This window comes from Stegodyphus dumicola, chromosome 9, assembly GCF_044657685.1.
Source record: "Stegodyphus dumicola isolate Sdum_Otavi_A_Nest chromosome 9, ASM4465768v1".
Lineage (NCBI taxonomy): Eukaryota > Metazoa > Arthropoda > Arachnida > Araneae > Eresidae > Stegodyphus > Stegodyphus dumicola.
In genome coordinates this window covers 184,422,138-184,435,277 of record NC_140776.1, presented here as the reverse complement: position 1 = coordinate 184,435,277, position 13,140 = coordinate 184,422,138, and the positions used below count along the sequence as shown (strand labels likewise).

Below are 13,140 nucleotides of genomic sequence, written 5' to 3'. Positions count from 1 at the left end.
AAGAATTTTAAGTTCTGTTAATTCAGATAACTTCATACCTTTTATTTCTTTTCATAAAATTAATACAGAACATCAGTACTGCCTTGGTCACTAAATTTTAAGTATTTTTGTTCCAAATGTTTTAATTCAAAAATTAAATTAGCTTTGTAATATTATTGCACGAAATTTGCATAAGTTTCAAATATTTCAAAGAAATGAAATTCCTAATTCAGAATAATGATTAACCTCGACAGCACATGAATATATAGTAAAGAATGGTACAGCAGAATTCCAATAATCTGTTAATGAGACCAAAGATATTGAACATTATAGAATTTACTAGATTATAGATCATGTCTTTTCGTGTTTTCTTTGTATTTTTTAGTTCTAATTTTGACATTGAAATTGCACTATTTGAACAACAAATTACAAAACAGCATTGCCATATTATGAGATTTTTCGCAAATTTGCTAATTCTGACAAATTTGCATGACTTTTTATTTTGGCTATTTCTCCTGCCTGTCAGATTAAAACTGCAGAGGATGGAACTACTGTCAATAAAGAAAATGCCTTTTCTTAGACATTCTTTTGACAAAAACAGTTTTTTGATTGTCAGCAATATGTCCATATCATATAGTTCTGTAAATCTGAGACTACATGTGTATTGTCCAGAAAGACATAGGTTACATTTTGTAAGCAGATGAAGCTGTGCTGCATGAATTGTTTGTAATGTGGTCTGAACACTGGCTTCAGTTATGTTAATAATCATGCAGTTTTGACTGTTAACTGCCCTGTAAATAAAACAGAATTTTATAGTTTTGAAGAGCCATACAGATTTTTAATGCCAAATACATAATTTATATATGTTTTAAACCATGATTTTATTGTCTTCTCATCTTTGAAACCATTTATTATTCTGCTGACATATTGCTAATAATTTTTTAATCTTCACTAGGAAAAAAATTAATAAAATTGGAATTATTATATTATGAACATAAAAGGAATTAAATTTAAACTTGAGAAAATGTTATTTAACCTTGTTTGTTCATAAGGGTGACAAATTGAACAGGCTATGCAGGTTGAAATTAAAAATTCTTAAAATCAAATTTGTAAAGCAATTTAAATATTTAAAAATAATGATAGGTAAGAAATTGCATTTTATATATGATTTCAAATTTATGCTTAAAAAAATATACAGAATTTTAAGGAATTTTAGGAATAAGTAATATAGAGAAACTTTTAAAAAGATCTGCTGGCCAACAAAATTACTACTAGAAGATTATTTTTAATAATATTATTATTCTGATTATCATGTATGGAACTAGTGTGCGGCTGTATGACAAAGGAACTAATAGAAATTAGAAATTAAACATGCAGCACAGAAGCTAGGTGCTTGTAATAGAAAGCATTTTCCAGATGTCTCAACTGAAGTTGTTTGCATATTGGCTGATCTTCCATTTCTGTCATTGTAATTTAAAAGCTTTATATGAAATTTTTGATTTCCAATGATTATCAATGGTTTAATTTAATGATAATGTGATACATATGAAATATTTGATAATATGGAAGATCTTTACTACTTGACAAAATAGTATGCTATATATTTTGAAAAATTATTTCCTAGAAATTTATACTGATATTTATACTGATGGCTTTGGTTTTGCAGAGGGTTTTGACTGTGTGTTTTATTTTTAGGACTTGGAAATTGATGGAAAAATATTACACGTCAGAAAACAAAAACTATGTATTAGTTGAACTAACTTCAACAGACTGTGTTCTTGATTGGATCTCATCTTGTTTTAATGGCAAATATAATATATATATATGTATATAAATATAATATATATATAATATAATAAATATAATATATATATACAGATGGACTGTTCACACAGCTGCTATAACCCCTAACAGTGGCGTAGCTAGGGTGGGGCAAGGGGGGACATCTGTCTCCATGCGCGGCATCCAGAGGGCACCAAATTGATGTTACAAAATTTAGAAAGATTTTCCATTCTTGGCCCGTAGAAAAGGGGACAAATCTCCATTTGTCCCCGGGAATTGAAAACCCTGCTACAGCTCTGACCCCTAAACCATTAATATAAATTACTTTACAAAGTTCAACAAAATATAAAAGAATTAAGCAAAAGATATAACTCAATGGTTTGTGTACATGTGCTCAGTTTAAATTGATAAAGAGGTTATCCAAATATTCATTTGTCTAGTTACTTTATTTTAACATTTCTGCTACCAGGTTTTAGCAGCCTGATGACCCTAAGCTTTTGAATTACTCATACTTGAGACATTTTATACCTCCTGAAAATTTCTGTGACAGCTAGATTGAGAATGGTTAAGTAACTGGTTGCCCTCATTTGTTGTTCCACAGCCTGGTCCAGTGTGACCTTACAGTTTAATGTTGATTTGGTTAAGTGAGTTTGGACCTTGCTCTTAATTTAATTTAATTTAATCCAAAAGGAGGGATTTATCTAAAGCAAAAAAGTTAGAAATTTGAAATCCATATTTAATATAAAATAAAATATTTGATATACATCCAGAAAATGCTAAATAATGTCAATGGCAAAATTAATTTGCTTCTTCAATGAAAATATGTCAGAAATTTTAAATATGGATAGTTTTGTTAAAAGGTTTGTTTGTATATATATCTACATAGGAAAGATATTGCCATTTATTTTTCCATGTTTAATTTTCTGATAATAAGAATTTTGTTTGTTTATATCTAAAAAACCAGCGGAGATTACAGACATTTGTGGATTAAGCAGTTGTAAATTATAAGAATGCTACTGTATACAGAGAAAATAGTTGCCCTCCCCGAGCAACTATTTTCTTTGTTATAGTTGTTATAGTTAAATTCTTTGTTATAGTTAAAAAAATTATTTGTTATAGTTGTGCTCTCGAGAATAAACCACCAATCAACAGAGATATCGTGCCAAAATCTGGCTGCATGCTCTTATACCTCATCACATGATTGTATATTAGCATTGGATGCATGTTCTTATACCTTGCCACGTAATCACATATTATCACCAAGTTGTATTTTTGCTGTCATGGTATTTTTTATTTTATTCGTTTTTAATGAGGTTTTCAAATTTGCATTGTTTATTTAAAAATACATTCATAGCTTTTTTTTTTTTTTTTTGTGTGTGTGTGTGTGTGTGAACACGACATTAACAATCTTAAATTTGCTAAGTAATTATATAGATGCCATATCGTGTTTTCAAGAAAGAGGTCTTTTACCTGACAAATGAGTAAGCGAAAATGGCCACAACATGAAACTCTATGTTAACGACAAAACCATTTGGATGTGCAGTGATCAAAATTGCAAAATGAAGGGTCTCCATGTAAGAAATTGGTTCAGTGTTTCCAGAATATTATTTGTCACTGTTATTAGATTTATGTATTTTTGGGCAGAGGAGTTGACATCCATGGAATGGCGTAAAAAACAGCTTAATATGTGTGTGAAAGTGCTGTAGTTGTCTGGAACAATTAAATGCGATAAAATAATAATAATAATAATAATAAGGATTCTTAAAAATATTGTTAGGAAACGACTTGATGGTGTACTTGCAAGCACATCCAACTGGCAATCAGAAGGCTCACAGTTTGAACTTAGCCATGGTATCACTGATTTCTTCCATAACACATCTTCTAAAAAGTTATAAATCACTCACATCTATTCAACAAAAGCCTAAAATCCATAAAACCAGGCAAAAAAAGTAATTATTATATTTTTAACCCCATATTTTACATGATAAGAAGAAAAAAGAAACCAGTACAGTTTAAAAGCTTACTACTATAATTTGAGATTATAAATATTATAATTATTTTTATAAGCTTATAATAATAATTACTATTTATTTGTTTACTTTATTAAACATTTCTTTCAATGTAAGTTGTTTAAGTTGCTTCGTTTTTTTATGTGATAATACTTTCTCTTTAATTCTATAAACAGACATAATTTCTTGTTCAGTTACAAAGTTCCGCTGTTCAAGTCCTATAATTGCTGTGTCGAGAATACCGACTAATTTGTCAATCGAAATTTTTTCGTTTCCTATAACCTCTGTGTCACTTTCTTCGCTATCGGAAGTGAATTATAATGACAAGAAATTTGATTTAAATCATATTAAAGACGGAGTACATTGAGATGAAATATTACATCTAGTAAGGAATGATACGCCAAATAAAATAAAAACATCTGCCCTGAAGATACGGATAGTGCTGACAGATCAACTTCCAATTCATTGCACGCCGCGGCGTTTCCCCCGCCGCACAGCAGCATGAAATTGATAAACAGATTTCGGAATGGTTAAATAAACAAAGGATATGCCTTTATCCATTTTTTGCAGCAATTTCACTTTTTGTTTAATGGACTTCGAAACATACTTTCGCTTTGTAAATCCTTTACATATTAGTAAGTATATATCAAAAATTCTATTTGACATAATCGAAAGATGTAGATACATATATAATTATTATAAGAATTTATGAAATTTATAATAATCTTTACATGCTAATAAAAGAAACTAAAATGGTGTTTAATAAAGTTACTCGGAATGAAAAAAAAAAGGAAAATAAATAACATCTGGAAAATATCTCATCAAACTCAGAGGCACAGCTAGGGTTTTCAGTGCCTGGGAACACATGAAGATTTCACACCCTTCCTATTTACCAACATGCAATGGGGAAAATGAGTTTGGCACCATCTTGATGCTATGCAAGGGGACAAATGTCCTCCTTTTGCCTTCCCCCAAGCTATCTCACTGATCAGACTTTGATCTGTGCCTTGTAGTCAGGGGCATAGCTAGAGGGGGCGCAAGGAGGCATCTGTTCCCGGGTGCAGAATTCAAGGGGCGCCAATCTGATGTTGCAACATTTTAGAATTAAATGTTTTCCATCCTTGGCAAGCAGTAGGGGGCGCGAAATCTTCAGCTGTCCCTGGGCGCTGAAAACCCTAGCTACGACTCTGCTTGTAGTAAAGAATCACAACTACACATAAGGAATAGAAGCTAAATAATTAGCAAGTTTTACTTCCTATTTATGCCATTAATTTTGCAATAATTTCATACATTTACACTAAATTCTATAATTAAACTAATTGGTACTGTTCTGCTATCAGGACCGGATTCAGAAATGTTTGAATGTATGCAAGTGTGTATGTACATATATGTATATATGTATACACACACATACATTTGTGCTTACATATGTGCATACATGAACACATAAATAATAATAAACACAAATAATTTTTCTATTATATTCAAATCACAAGTAGTAACTGATGAAATCTAAATGAAAAATATAAGAAAACTTAGCAGAAATTGCAGTTCTGAAAAACAGCATAATATAATTGAACATACCAAGATCCAGTTCTTTCAATAAATCTGGTACCCCACCAATATGATCCAAATGCCAATGACTGACAATTATATTCTGTAAGGAGCAATTATGCTGACTCAAAACTTCTTTTACCAAGCTGACATACTCGGGTACATTAAGATTGCCAGTATCTAAAAGCACTCTCCTAAAAACAACACGTATATATAAAATAAATGTACATATTTTACATATTACATTAACAGACAAAATTTTATTAATCTTGAACAGTAAATTTCCTAAAAAATTTAAGTTACTTTCTAATTATCCACACTCCTATCATTAAACACAAGATAAAACTGTCATCCTTTTTGCATGACTACGACCAATGATTGGGAAAATAAAGGCATGAAGAAGATTTTAAGCTGGATAAGGGGATGGGCATATATTCTGTGTAAAGTTTTTCTAGGCTATTATCTTTTTATGAGTGTTGTTTTTGTATAATTTTTCATTTCAATTAAGATTGTATTTTGTATTATCTTTAAATATTTGCACTTATTAGCAGAGAGCTGAAAACATATTAGGATAGTTTCATGCAATTTTGAGATTAAAAAACACATTATTTAACATTTTTGGACAATTAGTTGGTAGCAGTATGGATCTCAAAATGGCAGCAAGAAAGATTCATAGTTTTTCTTTGTTTACCCTATTGTATATTTTTAACACTTTAATTACTTTTTCTTATTTCCCTTTTAAAAAATAAAATTTTCCAAATATTTTCCAACTTTAATAATATTAAATAATAATATCAAATAATAATCAATTTTCTCTTCCGATTGCCTATTAACACTTTTAATTTCCTATAAAATTTGTTTCCAAGGATAAGATAATCTTGTTCAAAAAAAAATTTTTAATGATTTCTTATACATATAGCTCACTTACAAAGAGCCCTGATTTAATGAGAACCCAAACTTAACAAAGAAATTGGAAATACTTGATTAGTATAATGGTAAGTCTACAGGAGCATAACTCGTTTTTAATGAGCAAACCCCGGTTATAGTGAGCAATATTTTTGCAATTCGTAAAATTTCTATTGACTTCCATCTCTCTACTAAACTAATCCTTTTTTGGAAAAATTCCTCTAAATCAAACAAAAGTTAGTGATGAGTCATTAATCCTGTGAACATGTGTTTTTCATCTCATGGAGTGCATAGTGACTTTGAGGAGATCATGGAGTTTGCTGATTGGACAGAAGTTTACACTGCATACAAGAGATTTTATGGGAGTTAGGAGGATGGTGTAAAAAATTCCGAAATCTGCAAAAAGTATGATTTATCCTCTTCTACTGCTTTAACACTTAAAGAACATGAAAAATTAATGGCTGGGTTCAATCAAAATAAAAATAAATGTAAATATTTGAAGAAATGTGCTAAAGAGGATTTGGATGAAGCACTTTTAAAGTGGATTAAGGTGCAACATAGCGCAGATTTTCCTGTAAGTGGTCCACTTTTAAAAGTTCAAACAGAAAAATTCGCTGAACAATATGGCTATTCTTGATTTCTATGTTCAAATGGCTGGTTTGATCAATTCAAGAATAGACATGGGATAGATAACCTTTGGAAAAATTTGTGATGAAGCAAACATATTGGATACTGCGACATGGATAAACAAAGATGAAATTTAAAATGCCGATGAAATGGGCATTTTCTACTATGTAACTCCACAGCAGACTTTCAAGGGTAAAAAGTGCAAAGACCAGCTCTCCAAAACTCGACTGATTGCTTTAGAGCATTCTAATATATCTGGCACTGACAAAAAGAAACTGTTGGTTATCGGCAAGTCCAAAATCCCTAAATGTTTTAAGCATGTGATAAAGTTTCCTGTTGATTTATGACTACAGCAAGATGCCTGGATGACTTCGAACATTTTCACAGAATTAATTTCAAAACAGGAGAGGAAACTGAGAAAAAAGCTAAAATTCTCCTTTTAATTGACTACTGTAAAACGCATCACAAAATCACCGGACTTACAAACATCAAAATCGAGTTTTTATCACTGAATTCTACAAATATTATTCAGCTTATGGATCAAGGGATCATTAGAAGTTTTAAATCAAACTTTGTAACATACTACATTGTAAGTGTACTCGGAGCGATACATTTAATGATGATGCATGAGGAAACATTACATCGCCATGCATTACCAATTGCTTCCATACAGTTGGATTGGATATTTCTCAAGAGGAGCAGATCACTGAGGAAGAATGAGAAGAAATAGACAACTCAGAAAATTTGGAAATGAGTAGAGAAGAATTTAGAAATTATGTATCTGTTGATTCCAATGTTATCACTTCCGAGATATCTAGTTCTAAGGAGTAGTGTAGCCAAAATTCAAGCTAAAGCAGATCAAAAAAATAATGAAGGCAACAATGATAATAATGATATAAGGAATTTCACACTCAATATACTCAATGCCTTTTGAATACACAGGAAAACTTCAAACTCTTTTTGAAGCCAGGTGTGCAAATGGCATTGTTTTCCAACCATGAGTCTTCTCTGAAGAATAACACAAGAAATGGTCAATAAGATATCTCAAAGCAAATTAACCAACTTCTTTTGCACTGTACAGAAATAAATATACTAATGATATATAATATAATACGTATATATATAAATTTCTATGGTATTTTTTTCCCAAACCTGTTTGAGGACTCTGTTAAAACAAGCAAATACTGTGGTCCCTTTGTGCTTGTTATAAGCGAGTTTAACTGTATATATAATCATTTTCGAGTTATGCAAGACACATACATATGTATGTAGGTGTATACATAGGTACAGAAGTCACGAAAAAAATCACTTTTGAATAGACTTTAAATCCATTTTGGAAAAAACAGTCTATTCTAAGTATGAACGGCACACAAAAAAAAAAATTCTCCACATGGATTTGAAAATGGTCAAAACAAATACAGTCAAAAGTCTTTAATCCGGACGTCCATAATCCAGAATGATCTATAATCCGGACCTCAAAGCTACAAACTTTCTGCGCATGCATCAATGCATAATGCATTAACGCATGTGCATAATACCTGTACGAATGCACATATGCATCTACGCATGCGCATAATACGTTTACGCATGCGCATTTAATGTATAACAGACGGTATAAGCTAAGCTAAAATTATCTATTTCAGTTAATGTAGCAGATTGCGTTGTTCCTTAATCTTCTTATTGGATCCGGCTTATTATTTTTTGCAGACTATTACAGCAATTTTATAAAAGTAAGCTTGAACTTTTGATTATGTCAAAAAGAATTTCCAATTCTGGAGCTACCAAAGGATCTACAAAGCGAAAGCATGTTTCGATGTCCATCAAACAAAAAGTGGCACTGCTGCAAAAAATGGATAAAGGCATATCCTTTGATTCTCTAACCTTTCCAAAATATGTTTATCAATTTCACACTGCTCTGCGGGGGAACGTCACGGCACGCAATGAACTGGAAACTGATCTGCCATCACTATCCTTATCTTCAGAACAGATGTTTTTATTTTATTCAGCTTATAATTCCTTACTAAATGTAGTAGAAGGCGTATTCGGAAACTAAGTACCGTTTTGAAAAAAAAAAAATAGTAAAACAATTTTTTCGAATCCAATTTTATTTTTACATGAACATACATGTCTTAAACTATTTTTCAACATAGTTTCCGCCAATGATCAAACACCTGTCATAGCGGGTGACCAGTTTTTGTATACCATCGTCAAAGAAACTTCCCGCCAGTTTCAATAACCATGACTCCACAGCATTTTTTGTGTCATTGTCAGATCCAAAGCGCTTGCCACCAAGCTCGCGTTTCATTTTTGGAACCCATCGGGAACACAGTTTGCGATAATTCAAGCGGTCAGACACAATTTCAAACAAAACAGTACGTGAAATTTGTGGAAATGCCTCTGAAAGAGTTGTCATTGTGAAGTGTCTGTTCTCATGAATTGCTTCATCAACTTTCCTTACCAAATCATCAGTGACAACAGAAGGCCGACCACTCCGAGCCTCAGCGTGGACATTTGTTCGACCTGCATTAAACATTCTTACCCACTTTCTCACCATTCCATCACTTATCGCGTATTCACTGTAAACTTCTGTCACTTGATGATAAATTTCGGCCAGTTTAACATTCCTCACATTCAAAAATTTAATCACGGCACGAATCTTACAGTCAGCGGGAGAACTAATTGTCTTAAACATTTTGAATCTGCACAGCAAACTGAAAACAAAACACAGAGCAACCAAAATGGCGACAATTGAAAGTCAGTGAACAAGAAAGACTAGTGCGCATGCGGGGGACGCCTACCACAGCGCTGCGACGGCGCTAGAATGAAACTGTACTTAGTTTCCGAATACACTACGTATTTCATCTCGATGTACTCTTCCCCGTCATTATAAATATCACAAATACACATCAAATAGTTTTCTGGTTGCAATTTTCTAATTTTGACTGTGCATAACATATGCTTTAAGCATGCGCGCGTTTAAAGAAATGTTTAATAAAGTAAACAAATAAATATTAAGCTTTTTTTTTTTTTTTTTTTGTAAATTTTGATACCCTGTAAATCAAAATTGATCTTTATTTCATAAATTATGATTTGATATTTTTAATTTTATAATTTCTGCATGCCACCTTACCAGATTTAAACTGATGATCTATAATCCGAAAAAACTGATAAACTGGAATCGCCGAAGTGCCGACGAGTCCGGATTAAAGACTTTTGACTGTATATCTGGTTAAATATTATAATCAAAATTTTTCACTATTACGGTACTTCTTTTACTTCGTACAAGGAGGTAAAAAGAGTCACCAAGTTAATGAATAGTGTGATATAGAACAAATAATGCCTAAACATGACATCACAAGTCACTCACATGGCCTCCACTCCCTTGTTTTTAAGTAGTCCCCAATAAGGCAGTTCAGTTTTTGTAAAAAAAAGGTACGAGTTAACTATAAATTGACTGATGCAAGTTTTAATGAATTTGTCAGATAATGTCAATACTAGAGCTCATATTTATTTATCTTTTACAAGAGGGTTCAAATATGACCAAGACTGACTTCTCCCCCCCCTTAAACCTTCAATTTTAAATGAAAGAGCTGAATATATCTCCCCCTTTAATGTATTGTCCTTCCCCAATTCAATACATTTTTTCCAATGTTCTGGATTTAGATTGGCTACAAAATCCACCTGAATTCTAATGATGATGGTATCTTTATCCACAAATTGCATGCCTTCCTCCCAAAAGGGATTTAACAAAACAGATAGAAATTCCTGGGGATCAAATTGGGACTGTAAGGATAGCATCACAAAAAGTCCCATTTCAAGTTTCAAATGGTCACCACTGTTGTTCCGGCTGTATGAGAGCGGGCATTGTTCTGAAGATAAAGCATTGGCTGTCCTCCATTTTTTTATACCTGGATCAGATCTTTGCCTCCACCTCTATCCGCAAGAAATCTGACTAATAAGCTGCAGCAATGGTTCAGACATCTGGAATGTAGTCTACATAGGTCACCCACTGCCAAGCCTCCCAAAAATTTCAATGGATTCTCAGCACTTTCCTTAGTCATGGCAAGTCAATATGCTGCAGCTCATGTGATAACTGCTAGGACTCAAGACCAAAGACTCAAATTTCATTGATGATCCATCGCATCCCCTTCATTTTCAGACTATTATAGAAGAGAACTATTAGCCTGCATATACATGTAGCAGTTTACTACATCATAAATGTTATATGATTTGTAGAGGTTATACACATCACTTAGTTCTCAACTATTGATGTGTATGGAATCCATTGGGCATACACCTTACCATAGTGCAAATGGGTTTTTCTAGTAGTTTCTACACTACCAACATTAACTGCATGCATCAGTGAAGTCTTTAGTAAAGATGTGCTTAGTCTCATGAATAATCGCATATACGATCAGTCCTTGCAGGAATGATGAATGTAGCAGTTTACTACATCATAAATGTTATATGATTTGTAGAGGTTATACACATCACTTAGTTCTCAACTACTGATGTGTATGGAATCCATTGGGCATACACCTTACCATAGTGCAAATGGGTTTTTCTAGTAGTTTCTACACTACCAACACTGACTGCATGCATCAGTGAAATCTTTAGTAAAGATGTGCTTAGTCTCATGAATAATTGCATATACGATCAGTCCTTGCAGGAATGACAAATATTGTGTGGTTTGTTTTTTTGCACACTCTCGTACCTCTCTGAAGCACTTAACTGCTCTAACTTGCAGGGCCTAGATAAACACTTTTCCCCCCACTGTATCAAATTTCAGGTGATTGAAAGTTTTCTCAAACAAAAATGTGATTATAATGTGTTATTCCACCCTCTGAGGCAGCTGCTATTCAATCATCACTCTCGAGACTGCCAGACACAAATAAGCAAGTTCACAACTGCATGGGAAGTAATTTAAGGGTAGTGGCTGTATTTGCATAAGTACACGCAGTCCTTGGATGAATACAGCTGTGCATGATTTGAACTCATATTTGTTTGTTTCACATACTATAACTGAAACGTGTATCTATTGGTTATCCAACTATATGAGTGACCTGTTCCTTTACATTTCTGCCAGAATGATGACACAGTTTGATAGGATCTCCATCAACTTTTATCATTGTTGACATTTTTAATAAATTGTTTAATTTTCAAATATCTGTGACAGTTCATGTTTATGCAAATTCAAATACTTTTGCATAAAGAGTAGGCAAAGAGAACAAAAACTACAAGTTTTCCTTTAACAAATTAGACTGGCCTTCATGTAAACATTCCCCCAAATGAAATATAAATAATTCCATATGCGGCTGATCTTTGGAATATGGTAACTGGTAGTTTGGCGACATTTTGGAGGCGATACAGGTTACTACCTAGGACTTTGGTAATAATGTGAGAAGTACTCAGTTCCGATTACGCATTATTTTGTGTGAGGGAAATGAGAGATCATGAGATATGTCATATGACATTAATGGACGAATTACAGTTCTTTAATCAGAAAAGGGGAAAAATCTGGAAATTTTGTATTTAGCTTTATTCTGTGTTGTGTGAAACAGTGTTGGTTAATTTTTGGATCCCATGGCCGTAAATAAAGTGAATTCGAAATGGGTATTTAGTAGGATTGAAAGGGGTATCTTTCAATAATTTTATTGAATGAATTAGAAAAGTGTATCCGCCACGTAATCATGATTCTGAAGAAGATTAGGTAAGTTAGTATGAGGATATTATTTTTATGCATTGTTCTAAATGTAAGGAGTAAATAAAGTAATATGGTATTATTGGAAAATTGTTATTAGCAATGATTTAGTTTAAAGTAATTAGGATTGTAAGCTAATTTTTATTAATTTAATGTATGTGCTTATTTATATTTTAAGTAGTATTTTTGAATTTAATTATATTTTAATTAAATGATAGTTATTTTGTGAATTATATGTTTGTAGGATTTTGGTATATGTTTCAGTGGAAGTAAACGTGCATGGAAATAATTTAAATATTTGACACTAAGTATTTGTAACCATTTGTAATGTTTGCGGTATGAATTTGTTGGTGACGTTTATAATATAATAGATAATTTAGAGGTAAAAGTTTTGGGATATTTTATTTATTTTATACAGTCAAAAGTCGTTAATTCGGACACCCATAATCCGGACCTCAAAGCTACAAACTTTCTGCGCATGCGTTGCGTTCACGCATGCGCACAGACGTTAACGAGTGCGCGTAAGACCTTTACGGCTGCGAATATGTTTGTGCGCATGCGCATGTAATGTGTAACGAAGGT

General features: G+C 32.4%; 1 protein-coding gene across 2 annotated transcripts in view; it reads right to left on the bottom strand.

The window, feature by feature from the left end:
* LOC118202470 (endoribonuclease LACTB2) overlaps window positions 1-13,140 on the bottom strand; it is a 58,434-nt gene that overhangs the window by 38,842 nt on the left and 6,452 nt on the right. For both annotated transcript variants that reach the window (XM_085824459.1, XM_035374655.2), the window contains exon 2: window positions 5,355-5,518. In XM_085824459.1, the coding sequence (XP_085680585.1) occupies window positions 5,355-5,518 (164 nt within the window). The remainder of the gene's footprint in view (window positions 1-5,354; window positions 5,519-13,140) is intronic.